General features: G+C 37.5%; 1 protein-coding gene across 2 annotated transcripts in view; it reads left to right on the top strand.

Moving 5' to 3' along the window:
• GRB14 (growth factor receptor bound protein 14) overlaps window positions 1-18473 on the top strand; it is a 125853-nt gene that overhangs the window by 47737 nt on the left and 59643 nt on the right. Inside the window, exon 1 of one of the 2 annotated variants that reach the window (XM_040229246.1) lies at window positions 9460-9682. The exons of the other annotated variant lie outside the window; for it this stretch is intronic. Coding sequence (XP_040085180.1) covers window positions 9620-9682 — 63 coding nt within the window. The 5' untranslated portion in view covers window positions 9460-9619. Of the gene's footprint in view, window positions 1-9459; window positions 9683-18473 lie in introns of those variants that run through there. 2 annotated transcript variants of the gene reach the window in all.

Below are 18473 nucleotides of genomic sequence, written 5' to 3'. Positions count from 1 at the left end.
ACAGTAGAGCTCTCATATTGCTTTTCTCTGAAATATACTAAGATACTTTATGTTACAATCATATCTAAGCAGAAGCTAGCATTTAGAAAGTATGAAGATGTCCCTCTCTCAACAGATACGGAACAAGCCTTTATTGGAATGTTGAACTCTCATTTCAGAGAAAAATAGTATATGGCCATCAGAGCCTACTGAGAAGAAAATACAAATTCTTTTAGAAGTAAACTTTGTGTAGAATGAGTTTCCGATGTGCCCCTTTAATAAAGCTCTTTTTTAAAAATTGAAATACAGTTGATTTATGATGTGTTAGTTTCAGTTGTACAGCAAACTGATTCAGCTATATATAAATCAATATGTATATCTTTCAGATTTCAGTATGTATTTTATTATAAAATTAAATTTTATTTTTAAATTACATTTTATTATAAAATTACATTTTATCTTTAAATTTTATTTTAAAATTACATTTTATTATAAAATTACATTTTATTTTATTTATTTATTTCCAATATTTTGATTTTCTTCTGGGGAGATTGTGTAGATTTCCTTTATTTGTCTTTAGTTCTCTGTTTCTATGCTGTGCTGTGCTTAGTCGCTTCAGTCGTGTTTGACTCTTTGGGACATGGACTATAGCCTGCCAGGCTCCTCTGCCTACGGGGATTCTCCACGCAAGAAAACTGGAGTGGGTTGCCACACCCTCCTCCAGGCGATCTTCCCAACCCAGGGATCCAATGCATGTCTCCCACATTGCAGCGTTCTTTACACTCTGATCCTCTGCTGCTAAGTTGCTTCAGTCGTGTCTGACTCTGTACAACCCCATAGATGACAGCCCACTAGGCTCCTCTGTCTCTGGGATTCTCTAGGCAAGAATACTGGAGTGGGTTGCCATTTCTTTCTCCAATGCATGAAAGTGAAAAGTGAAAGTGAAGTTGCTCAGTCGTGCCAGACTCTTAGCAACCCCATGGACTGCAGCCCACCAGGCTCCTCCGCCCATGGGATTTTCCAGGCAGGAGTACTGGAGTGGGTTGCCATTGCCTTCTCCAATCTGAGCCTCTAGTGCTTCTTAAATTTAAAGCAGTATTTTTTTCTCTCTTTGGTTGCAGTTTTTGTATTTGTCATCTATCCTGAGTTTGATTTCACTATAGATTTCAATACATAGCAATTAAATCTCTTGAGCTTTGTCAGCTGATGTTTCATCTCTTATTGTCTTGGTATTTCTTCCTTATACTTTTAATTGTCTACTTTGTATGCAAACAGATATGATTTTGCTTCATTAATTATTTTTTGATTTTTGGTTTAATGTGTGATCTTAAATTTTATCTGCTCTTCGCCAGTACTTTTCTTGCAAGTAGTCCTCATCTGCCATTTGTTTTTCCTGTGCCTTTTCTTCTTTCTTCCCATTCATAATATGTTTATACAGATTTGAGGAAGGGTCTGTTTTAATATTCATCTACAAGCAGTAGGTTTTTGTTGGAACATATTTTTGGGAGGCTCATGAGGAAGACAGCCACAGTTTAAGTACTAAGTTAAAAAGAATTTTCCTTTTCTGTGATTTAATATTTTTTTCAGTCTTTAATTCTTCTAAGCGAAGGGATTTGGGAATATGTGAAGTTTTTCTTAATATAATGACTTCCCACTGCTACAGAGGTGTTCCTGCAAAAATTGATTTCTTACCTCCTTTGGTTTGTTACTTTTTAAAGGGATTTTTGTGCCTCTGTTCATGGGGGACATTGATGAGAAATTCGATAGTAGTATGATGCCTATCCGATTTTCCTACATTGCAGGTAAACAAAAATTTCTCTCAGAAAGTGTTAGGAATTTTTTTTCTCTTTGAAGTTGTCGCATTTCCCACTGTTTGTTGAGCGTGACTCCTTTTTTGTTCATATTAGCCATCTGGGGCACTTTTAGTTTCAAACTTGTAACCTTATTCAGCAAAGGGAACTTCTCTTCTGCCTCTTCCTTCTTGTTCCTCGTCCTTTCTTTTTAAAACTCTTGCTGTAACATATTCTCTCTGTGTTGATCTTTCCAGATTGTTCCTCCATGATTTCTTTTTCTTTTCATTTCTTTGACTTTTCCCTTCACATTATAGAAGACACTTTCTCAACTTTATCTTCTATATTGTTTTCTAGTTTTTAGCTTTTTTTTGTTATAATAATGTTTGAGAGTTCTATTGCCTCATCTTCTGCATTCCTTTTCTCTTACTTTCTCTAAATATAGTGTAAACCTAAGTTCTCTGGACCTGCCTTCACCATCCTTTCCCTTATACACAAATTCTGGCTGTAATTTCTTGTGTTCTTATCAGTCTAATCTCAATGACCTCTAGCTTTCAGAAATTCTTTTAATTTATGGTATACTGAAGGTACCTTTCTTGTATCCCAGCATGGTAAAAAAAAAAAAAAAAAGAAATGACTTATTTTCTTTTAGGAAGGAAATTCTCTCTAGTTTTTCTTCTCTTCTTCTTTCTTCTTATTATTTTAAGGTTTTGGAGGCATGAAGAAAGTTAGTGTTTGTTTTCTGTCTACTTTCCTGATCCATTTTTCTTATGAGAACCTTAAAGTATATGAAGTTTGAATAGTGTAGATAAGACATTTATCTTTTTATATTCTATATTTTTAAAATTATAATTTATGTTGAAAGCTCATATACAGGGAAAATATAGTTTTATTAATATTTGTTAATGTTTTTACTATTTGATCCTGTGTTTCTCCTCCTTGTCATCTTTGAAATCTTGGTTTCTATATTGATAATTTCCATTTCTCTCTGGGACTCATTTAGGACTGATTTCTCTCTTTCTCTTTTTCTTCCTTCTAGTCACCATTCCATAGTTTATCTTCCACACTAAGATAAAGGTCACTTCTTATCAAATACTGCTACCTTTGAGGATGAAAGTCAAACTTCTCAGTGTGACATAGAATGACCATTGTTGGCTGGCCCATGCTTTTCCGGATTCATCTTTGTATACGTTTCTATTATCTGGAATTACTTTCATTCTTGAATATTTTGTCTACTTGGGAAACTTGTCTGCTTGCTCATGGTGAAATTAATGTCTTTCTCTTTTATGGTTCCAGAACTTTATGTATACTTGGTTAAAGAACTTAACACATTGTTATAATTATTTTTATGTGTCTATTTACCCTCCTGTAGATAGCACAGTACATTATGCCTCCTTGGTTGGCAGCCATAATGCTCCTAGAAAACTGTGTCATCTGGAGAAAGAATACCTAGGCACTTTTAAAAATACTTGAATGACCTGTAGATTAGTAATATTTATCATAATTAGTCTCAAAAGTCATTCAGTCATTTCTTTAAAAGAAGAAACTTTCTATCAAGAGTTTTAATCAGTAAGAAAGTCCAGACATCTTTGATGGAAGGAAAGCACTGTCAAGGTGGAGGAGGAAAAGTAAGATAGAGGAAGATCCGATCAGATCCACCAAATATAAAGAATGATGCTGTGTCATATACCTAGGGAAGCAAAGGGTATTTGAGTAAGATGAACTGATAGGATTAGAAGTACTAAATTTGTACCTAAAGATCTAGACTACTTGTTGCAATTAACTGCTATAATGAAATATTTTGAGATTTTTCTGAATCCAGTGTTCTTAGGACAGCAGTTAAATTTAGTGGCAACACTGCTGACCACTGACAGGACTATGTGTGCTCAGCTGCTCAGTTATGTCCAGCTCTTTGTGACCCCATGGACTGTAGCCTGTCAGCCTGCTCTGTCCACAGAATTTTCCAGACAGTACTGAGATGGGTTGCCTCCTTCAGGGGATTTCTTCCTCCAGGGGATCTTTCCAATCCAGGAATCGAACTCACTTCTCTCTTGCGTCTCCTGCATTGGCAGGCAGATTCTTTACCACCAGCCACCTGGGAAGCCCAGAACTTTGTCAGTTAGCAAAAGAATATCCAAACGGTCCTGTGAAGAAGAGTGTGTGCTTTTGTTCAGAATAAATCATAAGGCTAGCAATTGTTAAGACGAGAAAGGAAGCTTGTCCACCATGTGACCAGAGTGAGTCGTCATTCCACATTGACTGTAACGTAATGCCTGCTATGCACAGAGAGCACTCTGCTGGGTATTCTGGGAGCAGCACAGGAAAGGAAATCCTGGGTCCCACCTGTAAGGATTATATTTTCCTTGGGCAAATAACTAAGGCCTACAAAAGGATTTATTAGTTATCAAAGCAGTTATAAGTATGTACAGAAAAAGGCATGAGAAATGGAAAAGTTTAAGCCCTAAAAAAGTATAGAACAAGAAATGATATAATTTAGATGCAGGGAATGACTTCTTGGAGGGGCCAGTTTTGATCTGCGTCTTTGAGGGAGTTAATGAATGTGGAGGGGCAATTAGCTACCCCACTGGGTAGCATAATGGCATGATATTCAGGGACACGGTGAAGGTGAAGAGGGGAAACAAGTTTTGTTTTGTGTGAGACAGGAGATTGGTTGATGGGTCCCCTAAAGAAGTATTTGTAGGGTTCAGTAAACAGGAAGCATTTATTACAGCATTTTCCCCCATGTATGAAGCCACTTGAGTAGACTGACCAGTAGAGTGCTGGTCAAAGGGAAGTTAGACACGTCCCTGGGTGTCACTCGTGGCTTGATGGTAAAGAATCTGTCTGCCAATGCAGGAGCCTCAGGAGGTGTGAGTTTGATACCTGGGTTGGGAAGATCCCCTGGAGAAGAAAATGGCAAACCACTCCACTATTCTTGCCTGGAGAATCCCGGGGACAGATGAGCCTGGTGGGCTATAGTTCATCGGGACACAAAGAGTTAGGCATGTCTTAGCTGCTAAACAGGAGAAGGCAATGGCAACTCACTCCAGTACTCTTGCCTGGAAAATCCCATGGATGTAGAAGCCTGGTAGGCTGCAGTCCATGGGGTCGCTAAGAGTCGGACACGACTGAAGTGACTTAGCAGCAGCAGCAGCAGCTGCTAAACAACAACAACAAAGACATGTCCCTATTTTCAAGGAGCCTACGTTCTCAATAATATAGAATGTTAGGAAACAGTAGCTGAAGCTTGACTAAACTAGGGTAAAGAGTCTGGAAAAGATGGATATGGCTTGAATCTGTAAAATGGGAATAAATAATGCCTGCTTTATAGAACATTCTCTACCTCTCAATTCTAAGGTAATTTGTGCAAAAAAAAAAAAAAAGAGAGAGAGAGAGAGAGAAAGATGCTTGAATGATGCATCACCAGTGAAACTTTCAGAAGAGATGGGACTGGTTTTGAGGCCTTGAAAGGTTTTAGAGAGGCCTTTGAGTTTTAGAGAGAGAACATTATGATATAAAGAGGTAGAATTTGAACATGCTTAAGTGAGTTCCAAGAAGCTGTCGTTGATGTTGAGTGGAAGGAGAGGCTTGAAAGGCAGGCTTGGAACCTAGAGAGGGTGATCGGTGCTTATGCCGCATCCCTTCTGCCTGGATCCCACCTTGTATCCTACTTTGACCAAGTGTTTACATGTTGCCATGTGTCAGCTCCTCTGCTACGTAGGTATTAGGGATTATCAACTCTGAACTCCCGATAGCAAATAGCATCATATTTTATGCATACTAAGGCCCCCACCCCATGTGTACTTACTTATTAAGTGAGTTAGTAAAATGAATGCTTAGGTACATTAGAAAAAGAGTGGTATGAAGATGACATTTTATGCTAATTATACATCAAATTATATAGTACAATGTGGGAGAGAAAATTGTAGAGTAGAATAGTAGTGTCTTGGAGAGGGCCAGATGTAGTTTTCACCTTGACTGATGGACTTACATACTTTGTGAATTTGGGTAAGTTTTTGCAATATGTACCATTTTTAGCCATCTGCTCTTCTGTCCTTAGTTTCTTCATCTACTGAATAGCTAGTGCCTACTTCATAGAGTGGGCTTCCCTGGTGACTCAGACAGTAGAAAATCTGCCTGCAATGCAGGAGATCCGGGTTCGATCTCTGGGTCAAGAAGATCCCCTGGAAGAAGTCATGGCAACCCACTCTAGTATTCTTGCCTAGAGAATTCTATGGACAGAGGAGCCTGGCAGGCTACAGTCCATGGGGTTGCAGAGTCTGACACAGCTGAGTGACTAAGCACACACGTGCACCTTATAAAGTTGTGAGAATTCAATGAAAACTAGCTAAATGCCTGGCTCATATTGGGTGCTCCCTTATATATTATCATCATAATGTTTATTATTATATATTATTTTTTGTTAGTCTTAATTCATGTTGAAACTTTGATATACATTATTTTGAGTGACAGAATTTACTCTTGTTCTAACAAAGTACTGAGCAAAGAACAAAATAATATGCAGTGCTATTCTATAATATTTCATTGTATACCATACTATAGTGTTTGCAACCCTGTTATGTCAAAATTGAATTTTGGAAACCATTATCTGTGACACAGTCTAAGGAGAATGTATCTTTGGCCCAGTCCTTTGCAAGAGCAGTTCAAGGAATATTTTGCAGCACCTGCCTTGGACTCTTCCAGATCCTACACAGAATTGATATCCTTGACCCTCATAGCAATCCCCAAATTGTTGGCCATAGCTTTATATTCCTATTTAGCAGCAGCTGAAGAAATTAAGGCTCAGGTGACAAGGTCAGTGAGTATGCAAACCATTCGTAATAGTGGTAAAAAGCATAGACGAAAGTTAAATTTTGAATCAGTGTCTACGATAATTAGGACGTAAGATAAAGGACAATCATTAGGAACACTTGGAAAGGATCGCTGAAAAGTGGACTCCTCCTGTGTTATTAAGTGCAAGTGTCTCATTAGTCTTTTCAGCCTCTTGACTGTGAAAAAGATATGTGAATTTTTTTTTGAAAGATCTTTTTGGAAACAAAGAGTCACAAAACACCACATTTCACCCCTCATGGTTTTCCCTGAAAATTTGTAAACTTTAATTTTCAAGAGTTCCAAAGAGATGACCTATTGTACTTCAGCAATTTGTTGTCTCTTGAATGTTTTTTAAGAGCAGGTGTGCTGCGATTCATGGGGTCACAAAGAGTCGGACACGACTGAGCGACTGAACTGAACTGAACTGATGTTGTACTGCAATGAATATAGAGCCCGGATGATGTTTTGACTTGAAGGGTTCATTTTAGTGTTTGAAAAGTTTGGGTGATGTAAAACAGCATCTCTGACTCTCCGTTCGCCAAGACTTCAAAACTTGCAGTCAGCTTTGAGAAGCTCCCTCTGTGTCTCCATCAGTTATCAAGTTCTGTATATTCTTGTCTCCTAAACACTTTTCAGAGCAAATGTCATTTCCTCCTTGAAGCCTGTCCTGATGGTGCACCCCTGGTACTTGGCATTTAATCACAGTGAGGGTCCATTGCTGAATGTAATTTTTTTTTGGTTCACCTCTTTTTAAAATTTTTAAAATATTTTTTAATCATGTTTTTATTTTTTAAATTATGAAAATATGATGGCACACTTATAGAGACTTGGAAAATACAGAACAAAGTTACATATGTGATTTTCCATTTAAAAAATGAGTGTCTATTCCACTACAAAGCAGTTGACCATACCTTACTTATCAGGGTGTGCCTACCACCTAACTCACTGCCTAGCACATAGTAGGCACTTTGCCTCAGATTTAGTGGAATGAATTACTTCGATTATGGTCAAAACGTTTTTGAGACCAGAGATAATGCTTCTTTGTAATATTCAAAGATTAAATTGAGAAAAGAAGAAAGAAAAATTATAGATAGTAATCTTGAAACTATGTAGTTACAGTGGGCTTTGTTATTGTGTGCCTGCCGAAAAAGTGAGTCAAGGTTAAACCAAAATCTTCCTTCACAAATGGTGACTTCCCTCTCAATATTAGTAGAATTTTTGTTGGTAGTTTTATTTTAAAAGACCACGATATTGATGAACCTATTTGAAGGGAAGGAAAGGAGACCCAGATGTAGGGAATGGACTTGTGGACACAGTGGGAGAGGGAGCGAGTGGGACAAACGGAGAGAGCAGCATCAACGTGCATGCACTGTTGGGTGTCAGATGGATAGACGGTGATAAGTTGCTGTGTAGCACAGAGAGCCCAGTCTGGCTCTTACTGATGATCTGGACGGATGGGTTTTGGGGAGGGGAGGGAGTCTTAAGAGGGAGAGGATATATGTATAATTATGGCTGATTTGTGTTGTTGTATGGCAGAAACCAACTCAACCTTGTAAAATTTTTTTTTAATTAAAGAAAAAAAAGACCATGATAAACCTAATAGGATAGGAATCAAATGCATGCCCCAAATTAGGTGACTGTGACTGTTTTATTAAGTGAATTCCCCCTAACCCTAACTACCATTGTGAGCCATCTGTGTAGGATTTGAAATTCAAAGTAGGGAACCCTAGAGTTTGTAGTGTCTTTTTCTTTTGAGGAGTATGAGATCACCGTGCATATAAAACACACCCATGTAAACCCTGCCCATGGCAGCTAGACAATGAAATGGAAAGTTTGTGCCTGAGTTGCTGAGAATCTTCCATTTTGCCTTGTTTCTACAACAACCACTTTGTGATCAAGTGATGAGGAGCGCCCCTCATGCTAAGCACAGTGCATCATACCCGGTGTCCTGATTGAAGGGCATTGAGTAGGTGCTTGTTAAGGAGTTAGTCCAGAAGAGGTTTTAGAATTATAAAAACTAGATTAGTTTTAATATTGTAATACTTTTTTGGTCATTTTTGAGTGTTTCTCTTACTCTTCATTTAGACTTTATTGAAAATTTTCTCATTAACCAGAAATGGGCCATTCTCCAACCCTCAAAAATACTGAAATACAATTTTTAGTTATTATAAGGCAAAAGTCAAAATGCTTGTTAAAATTTTGAGAATGCTTTGAATTAAGTGAAATATGCTCAGTTACACAGATCTGTGCTTTTAAAAAATATTAGCATTTCCAATTCATATGTTGTAGCTTAATGCCCCGTTTGTATTTAACATTATTATTTAGGTTGATTCTTAAGGTTATATTTAACAGAAATATTTAAGTGTGTAACTTTAAGGGTAGCTGAAAGGTTCATAACAAAAAAATTTTAGCTGCTTAGAAGATGAAATGCCCAAGTATATATTAAAGTCCTTTTATTATAACTTGTAAATGAACACTTTTGGACCGACTCTAACTTCAACATTACTTTTTTTGTGCCTCATATAACATGTTTCAATCGACCCATTTATCACTTTTATGAGTAGCATAAGTAAATTTAGTGCATCTGCATATTTATACACTTTAAATAGACCAATGTAAACAGTTTCTTATCTGCCATATGTTGAAATGTTTTAGTAAAGACATAACTGCCTAGTCAACAAAGAATGGCATTGAATTGCACTGTTTTGGAAAAAAAAATTAAGTGAACTAGATGGCTGTTAATCTGGTTCTTTAAATATCATAAACAAAAGTATCAGAATGTGTTTCCAAGGACAAAGGCGGAGTTTTCTGGGCTTTGATTGGTCGCTGCCTTGTCCTGTCCCACAGCCATCCTTAATTGGCTTTGGGTAGATTGGAATCACATAAGCAGAGTGACATTTATTACTTTCCTAGTTGTTTCTTTGCACTGAGCCTGAGATTCCCAAGGAGAAACTATAAAAGATTTCTTTCATTTCGTCCATGATCTACGGGAGGGGATCCCTCTGAGAAGAACAGGCATGAGTTTGAGTGCAAGAAGAGTCACTCTGCCTGCAATAACGCCCATAGTTCTCCAGAAAAGGGTATGTGACTTCTGCTTTTTTCTTTTCTTCTTCTTGCATTTTTTTTTCTTCCTGTAACTGTGTTTATTAGTGTGTTGGTCACTTTCGTTACCTATCCTGAGAGGGGCTAGAATTCACTGAGGCTGTAGTGATTAAAGGACAGATTATTGAAATTAGACTAAGGGGGGAAAAAAAAGTGGGGCCAGCACATCTCTGTTGTGAAAAAGCTCCATTTGAAAGCAGTTTGGTCTCAATTTCAGGGCATTGTGATTTAGAGATTGTATTGAAGCTTTTTCTTTCTTTTTTTCCCCTTCTACTGTAACTTCAGGCCTCTTTGCTTTTAGTTCAACAGGCAATCTGCTAGCTATTATGTTTTATATTTGTTTACTAAGGAGCAGTTTCTTTGTTTCACTATAATTCATAATATATCCATCTTCATTGTTGAATGGACTGTGTAATTGTTTTACTATGTAAACATATGGCACCAGTTTATTAGCCTCCAGTTTTCTACCCATTTCTATTGAGTTTCTGCTGTCTTACTTAAGAAAAACTTTCCATTGAATTACCCTGTGAAAAGGCTTTCTGTTAATTATTAATGCAATCAATCCTTTGTGTGAAAATATTTTGTCTATTAGTTTTTTTGTAAAGTTTATTCCTATGTCTCACTCGCTGCATTGTACTTCATAAGGTAATAAACACACCACGTAATGTAGCATTTAAGTAAAGCTGAATATACTAAACTTCTCTTGTAAATGCACCAAATAAGAAGCATGTATTGAAATCCTTAAAGAATCAAATCTGTTACATAAAAAAAGAAAGCACCAAAACACATTTTGGCACTGTAATTTTTGAATGATTTTGGTGACTCTAGAAACTGTAATGTTATTTCCATACCTAACTTTTAATGGTTAACTATCAGTATATTTCATTAAGTCAGATGTCATGGTTTAATTTATTTGAAAATGACAAATCTTACAATTAGAGTTTTTTTTTTTTTTTAAGAAGTGTCTCTTTTTATTGTTCTTAATTTATTTTCTTATCCAATTGACTACTTATTCACCAGGGACATTTTACTTGGCAGTGAAATAGTATATGATAGTTTTGCCAACATTTGTTCTTATCTTTCTTGATGTCTTTCTCTCATCTTGAGCAAATTTAATTAAAAATATTTTGCTTTGAGCTGGAAGCTTTATTTTGATTTAGACTTAGTAGTATATTAATAATGACTATATTGATGTCCTGAGTCACTGGGATGTGAAAAGATATGATAGCATATATCATATCTATGTCCTTATGTTTGGGTTCTTCTTTATCCAGTTAATTTTTCAGTTTGGATTAACCAAGAAACTTTCATCATGTGGCATTTTTTGCATGACCTGTTGGTGTGGTGGAAAGCATGCCACGTGGATTCTCCGTTTCCTAGCTGTATGACCTTGGGCAAGTCACTTAAACTTGGCCTCATTACCTCCTCACCTACAATATAATTGTTGAGAGATTTTCATCAAGTGCTCTCTTCAGTCTTATTTGTGTCTATAATTTTGTGAATCAAGTATTTGGATTTTTATAACTATAATAAAATATTTAAACCATTTCTTATTTTCTTAGTGTATAAAATATTAGAAAAAGATGCTGTCATCTTCAAGTATTTGGAGCAGTTAGTCTAGGGGAAATTGGTGTGAGTAAATAACATCCAGCTCTGATTGGTAAGTAGCAAAACAAGATTACTATGATTATAATTAATATTAAGTCTGAGCTGCCAATAGATATATCATTGTGATTTCTCTTGGTCTTTTATAATAAGCCTCTAGTCAGGTTTCTATTATAATAATTACATAAGTCAAAATTCCCTTTGCCCAAGTCCATGTTACTCCTTTCCTGTGAGTGCACATATTAGATGTTCATATAATTTAGCACATCATTTGCTGAAAATACATAATACTATTTCTTTCTCCCAACATTTTAATCCCCAGAGGACCTATTGTCTGTAAGATTGTTCTGAAAATCTTAGTGTTAATCTTATTTTAGAAACTGGGTGTTTTTCTGACTAAAAAATATCCATCTGTTCTGGTCACACCATGCCTTTTTTTTCCCTAAGATAGGAAATTATTCCGTACTTGTAATTAACTTGTCGTTTTCTATATGCACCATAATTTAAGATGATACAAATTAATACAAACACTTCTCAAAGTATTTTGGGGCAGCTCTTCCTTTTCCAAAGAATGTAGGTGTTTTTTCCACAGGTTTGGCATAGAATTTGCTCAACCTGAACGAGGGGTGCTTGCAAAATAATTTGACAACTGGAATCCTAATCATTTCAAAGGCTGAGGACATTTCTGGAAATGCCTAACAGTGCTAAGGAGTAAGTTTCTTATCAGCGAGTGCATATGATTTAACTGGGTATATGATCTCCTGAGATGGATTGAGAACTTGAACTTTAACATGGCTCATAATATGGTATGGGTCTTTTTTTGTAGCATATCAAATGTATTTTGATCTTTGAGGAATAGGGTATTTGTGTGGACTTTCTATGAAGTAAATTGGCAAGAGCATTTTATTTTCTCTAATTCTATTAGGATCTGATTTCCTTGATTCTAGTTAGTAGTTAGTCAAGGTTCCGTTGAAGAAAGTTTCATCATCTCTCTCAGAAATGATCACATCCTCATCAAATGTGCTGAGTGAGTTCTTTACCTCATAGCATTTTTCTCAGATCACTACTAGGTTATATCTTTTTTGTTCAGATGAGAAGACTGAGTCTCTTGGGTGTTGAGTGACTTATTAGGCAAGGTCACTCAGAAGGTCAGTGGCAAAGCTAGAAATAGAATCTAGGTCTTGTGACTTCCAGTGTGCTTCTCTTATTAGATATGTGTTACCTTCTGAATTAATATGTTAATGAAATTGCCTTATGATGTGTTTAATTGCCATTCAGCTTCTAGTCTGAAATTAGCTCAGACAAATCCTTTCATCTTCCTCTGCACCTCCACCAACTCCCATATGCTCTAGTGTAGAAAACATTTTATTCAGAAAGCAATTGTGAGCAATAAAATGAGTGTGTGTGTGTGCACATGTGTGTGTGTGTGTGTGTGTGTGTGTGTGAAAGAAACAGTAGGGGGAGAGGAGAATGGAGAGAATGAGAGAGAGAGAGAGAGATGGAAAGGCAATTGTACCCAGTGTTCTAATTGGGTTCATTACATCAATAAACTATTTTAAGGTCCCAGAGAGTTAACAAAAGACTGAAGCATTATAAGGCTTACACTAAGTGCAATATAAAATTCACATTCTTTTTATAGAAAGACTTCAAGGTCAGAAGGCCAGATGTCCATATTTTGATTCTGTGGGTAGAAAGGGTTCTACCTCTATCAGATGAAAATCATGTTGCAAACTATGTTTCCAAGCATTTCTACATTCTTAATTCATACTACAATTACAAGAGACTTTCAAAGGCACACAAAATTCTAACATGTCTTCCAAAATCTCAGAGAAATAAGAGATACTTTTTAGAATATATTTTTCATAAGATTCAAATCATTTTGAAAATCCAAAATTCATGAGTATAATATGGAGCAAGGCCATTTACTAAACGATCCAGTTCCCCGATTATACAAGAGAATAGTTTGTTGTATTCATTTCTCTCCTCATACAATTAGAATTATTGCTCTGAATTTTTAAAAACAATTTTGTAAAGAACGAAAAAATATAGATCTTCATGTCACTATTTTGCCCAGAAACTTGTAAATACGTATGAAGTCAGTCCAGGCATATGTAGCACTCCCTGTGCTTCAGGACCTGGATCCGCAGGCATCTCCCCAGCTTCGAATGAAACTTCCACTCCTGCGTGTGGTTTTCCTCCTTGTGCTCCAAACAGGGTGTGCTGTTTGTCCCTCTGTACTTCTGCACCCTGACATGTGCTCCATGGCCTACAGACAACTCCAGGATCCTGTTTGTTTTCCCAAAGGCTATTGGCTGTGTCCCAGCTCAGGCTGTAGTCCCATCCTGAAGCCTTCTAAGACTCATCCTCATCATATCTGTCTTGATGATGTCTTGGCTCAGGTGTCACTAGCTATACCTTTATTACTTATTCCTCAATTCAGTAATGCCAGCTCGGTGACATCAGTTTCATTACTACCTTTTATGATATTTAAGTCTTATTATCTTATCCTTAGGTATCTTAAACTTTCTGACTTTTCATATTTGACTTTTAGTTTTCTTTGTGGACCTCATATATCTTTTATATATCTTGCTCTATTTGGTTTTCAAAATTTGGTGTATTTTGTTTTATAACTAGATTTTACGCTTTTAAGGAAAAGACTCTATTATATAAAGTGCTTTGTCAGTTGCAGGCTGAATTTAATTTCATGTAACCGGAAAACTCAAATGACAGTGTATTAAACAGGGGAGAGATTTATTTTTTTTCTCTTTACAAGAAGGATTGGTCCAAAGCTAACTTAGCCTTCCTGCAATGTCCTCAGGCAACCAAGCACCTTGCTTTCTATTGTACCATCCTTAGTGTGGGTGCCTTTTCCTTTTATGGAAAGACAATTGCAAATCGCTAGTCATCCGGCTCACATTCCTAGCATACAAAATGGGAGGAACCAAGGGCGTACAGGCTACTTCTGTCAGTTATTAATGGGCCAGCAGGGAATAACCAGGAGCCTCTGCTCACCACTTACTGGCCAGGATCGTGTCTTGTGGTCTGGATCCAAGGGAAGCCTGGCAATGTAGGCCTTGAACTCTACACGCTGCCCTTCTCATCAGAGTCAGGAGATGCGGAGGATGGTTCTTTGTAGGCAGCTAGCTGTCAGGTGCCTCCTACATACAAGGCATGCAGAAAATGTTTATCCCTTAGATTTTGATTATTGTCATGCCAGCTATAAGATATTGTTATGCTTTTTGGACAAATATATTTTATTGCTTCATTGGAGACAGTAAAAGTGTAGTAAGTAGGGAGAGAGCAGATTTCCTGAGAAGGGGAGGCTACTGGAGAACACAGATGGTAACTTGACTTTAGGTGGCTGTCTTGCTTGAAAGGGGGTCTTGAAGTGGTAGTGAGTACTGTTTCTTGCTTATTTGCCTGGAGTTCTCATTCCCACTAAACCTTAATCTTTGTTCTGTCTTTTTAATCTTTATACAGGGTAACAGAGTTGCATATTCACCCAGGAAGGGTACCACATAGATGAATGGATTTTGTGTTTTTTACAGAATGTTTCTTTTCCCTAAAAGTGCGCTTTTAGAAAGTGTGATAGAGTGGAGATTCTATTTTAGAGTCAGGAAACCCTGAGTTTAAACTCAGCTCTGTCACTGATCAGTGTTGTGACTTGAGGTGTCTTCTTTTTAAACCTTTCTAACAGTCAGTTTTCTGTCTTGGGAATGATGGTGCTTCCTCACAGAGCAGTTGTGAGGATTAAATAGGATAAATATTTAGAAGTACTTGACATGTAGTAGAAGCTCAACAAATGTGAATTTCTTTTTTTTTTCCCCCTCATCTGGCATGTTTTACTAGTTTCATAAACAGTTTAAAATCTGCCTATTAAAAATGGTGGTGGTGGGGGGCTCTATCCTGTTAAACAGGTATCCAAAAATTTTCTTGTAACAAATGAATCAACCAAAAAGTAGTTGTCCTTGATACAGTGCAGCCAGGGAACAAAAGACAATATGTCTCTCAAATTCTTGTTCCCTCTGCTCACTTTCTGAAATGAAGTCTCTAATTTAAATTTAAAAAATTAATCCAACTATTATATGCTGATGAATTTTTAAAAAAAAATCTGGGAATATAGTTTTAAGTATAATAAGATAGGAATTTAGATAACTTCCCCTTTCACTCTCCTAGGGATTATCCATCAGGGACTTCTGGGTTATATATAATATTTGAAAGAGGTACAGTTGTACCTAGTGTTAAGACATTGTCTCAGTAGACAGAGGGGACATTACTGGACTGTGAGCTATATGCTGATAGGGGCTGTGTCAGTTTTGATCATCACTAGACTCAAGTGCCCAGTACAGGGAATGTACAAAGCTGAGATATAATTCCTATTCATTGAATAAACACATTTAAAAAAAAGTAAACTGGGCTTTTTTGATACTGACCTGTTATTGGCATCTCGTTCTTTGTATTTGTCTTTCTGTTGCAGTCCTTTCCTTTTCCCTGTGTTCCATACCTTGTGGTGAGAAGTCGTGCACTCAGGGCCCATTTTAGCTGGTCCACCCTGCTTTTTCATGAGCTCTGTTTCACCCCAACCTCACCCCACAGCTTGTTGCCCTGGGCAGTTTTGAGCACTCCCTGCCATCCACATACACCAATAGAAATAAAAGCAGCTATACTGTGTTCAGCACTAATTACACAGTCTCTTTAATTCTCTTAAGAACCATAAAGGATTGGTGGGCAAACCCAGTCTGGGATAAGAAAAGTGAGGCTTGGAGAAGTTACCCAAAGCACAGTGCAAATGAATGATGAGGCAGGACTGAGCCCAGGTGAGCCCTGCCTGCACAGGGACTGCCTGTCAGAATTGATTGGCGCATGCAGGCTGCACAGCGGGCTCTACCCTGCAGCTGCCAAGCCCTTGCCTCTCACCTGAAGTCTGTGCTGTACTGTGCTTAGTCGCTCAGTCGTGTCGCTCTTTGCAACCCCATGGACTGTAGCCTGCCAGATTCTTCTGTCCATGGGGATCTCCAGGCAAGAATACTGGAGTTGGTTGCCATGTCCTCCTCCTGGAATTTTCCCAACCCAGTGCTTGAACCCAGGTCTCCCACATTGCAAGCAGATTCTTTGCTGTCTGATAGGTGGATTATTTGCCATCTGAGCCACCAAGGAAGTCCAGGAATACTGAAGTGGATAGCGTATTCCTTCTCCCAGGATCTTCCCAATCCAGGAATCGAACTGGGGTCTCCTGCCTCACAGGTGGATTCTTTACCAGCAGAGCTGCCAGGAAGCCCACCTGTAGTCTACTCATTGGACAAATCTCATCTTTTTTTTCTCTAGTCACTCTGTCTTTTGCCCTCTTAGCTATTTTTTTCTTGATGTGCACTCAATCTTGCCTTAAAGATATAGTGATCAAACCATATGAGAGAGTTCATTGGACCTCGGTAGAAATCTCTTGGGACTTATTTTGCTTTCAAAAATGTATAATAGTAGTCACTATTATGAACAGACTGCTATGAGTTTGCTGTCACTTTGCCCATTTTACAGGATGAAGAATCTAAGACTCATAGTTGATAAGCTGGTGGTCTAGGATCTGATCACAGAGCAGATTTTTGGAGTCCACTAATGGCCTCAAGCACCTGGTCTGAACCTCTGCATGAATGAGGGCCATACCTCATATTAGTTTGCAAACTACAATGTCTGGTCCACTTTTGGCAATGAAAGCAGATTAAAAATAGCTGGGCTGATTAACAGTCTAAGACTCTTGCTCGGGGCCGGTCTTAGGGCTGACTCTCCTGGCCATGCCTCAGCACCCTAAGCCAAATCTAGAAAAATAAGAATCTCTTTTTGGCAGAAAACAAGAAGTAAGACTTTTGGTTATTTCAGTTATTAAGCTCTCTGAAAGGATAAAGATTTTCTACTCCCATAGGATATTAAAAATGCTTGCTCTTAAGACAGTTTCAAAAGAGGGATTAAAAAACCATTTTGGCAAAACAGCATTGTCCTGTGTTGTTTATAGCTTCCTAATTGGACTTCACATTTGGATATAAACATTCAGTTGTGTCTGTGAAGATACCAGGAGTTTTATTTTATAGTTTCAGAAGTCAAATTAGTTGGGGTAGTTTTATCAGGATTTGAAGAAAAATTTTGCCATGATCATTCCAAAAATTTTGCCATGATCAGCTTGAGTTCCAGGAAAGGGGACTTTATATTATATACCACCAGAAGTGACATATATATATATATAAATATATACACACCACCCTCCACCCCATCCGTAACACTTCTTATTAAAGATTTAGACATGATTTATCTTAAAAATTCAAATAGTACAGAATGTTTAAAAATAGATTTAAATTTGTTAGAAGCTTACAACTATTTTAAGCAGGACCTCTATAGGGTTAATAAAAGTAAAAGTGAAAAAAGTAAAAGTTACTCAATCGTGTCCAGCTCTTTGTGACCCCATGGACTATACAGTCCATGGAATTCTCCAGACTAGAATACTGGAATGGGTAGCCTTTTCCTTCTCCAGGGGATCTTCCCAAGCCAGGGATTGAACCCAGATCTCCCACATTGCAGGCAGATTCTTTATCAACTGAGCACCAGCGAAGCCCAATAATAATAAAGCAATATAAAATATTAAAGGGCTAACAAAATTAAAACAACTTTCAAAGCATCCTGTTTTCTTTATTTGCACCAAGAAATAAAGACTCCCTCTGCTGGCTGTTTCTGAATATGCCTTTTTTTTTTTTTTCCTGGCAAGTTGTGCTGAAAAAAGTGAAACACAAAGAATAACTTTTTTAACATTCAGAAGGCTGGGTGCTTTGAGCCATATTTGCATATGGTTGCATATTTGGGTTTTCAATTATCTAATGTGTTTATCCAAGATGTCTTGTCAAAACAGCACCGCAAAGTTGGGTAAGCAGATGGGAAAGACCAGGTAGGAACCCAGAGATAGGTTCCCTGGCAGGTTCTGCCAGTGAGCAGATGGATCTGCTGGCAAGTCAGGCCCTCTTCAGTCTCAGCTTCTTCACTTGTAAAATGAGATGGTTTCAGTGGGTGTTTCTAAGAGTCCTGGCAGCCTTAAGTATTCTATATTCTAACAGTATTGCTGCCATTTTTTTTTTTTATAGGAATGTACTTGTACTTAGTCACTCAGTTGTGTTCGACTCTTTGCAG

The sequence above is a fragment of the Oryx dammah genome, unplaced genomic scaffold (genome assembly GCF_014754425.2).
Source record: "Oryx dammah isolate SB20612 unplaced genomic scaffold, SCBI_Odam_1.1 HiC_scaffold_27, whole genome shotgun sequence".
NCBI classification, from domain to species: domain Eukaryota; kingdom Metazoa; phylum Chordata; class Mammalia; order Artiodactyla; family Bovidae; genus Oryx; species Oryx dammah.
Note: the sequence above shows the minus strand (reverse complement) of the source record. Positions and strands in the feature narration are given on the sequence as shown.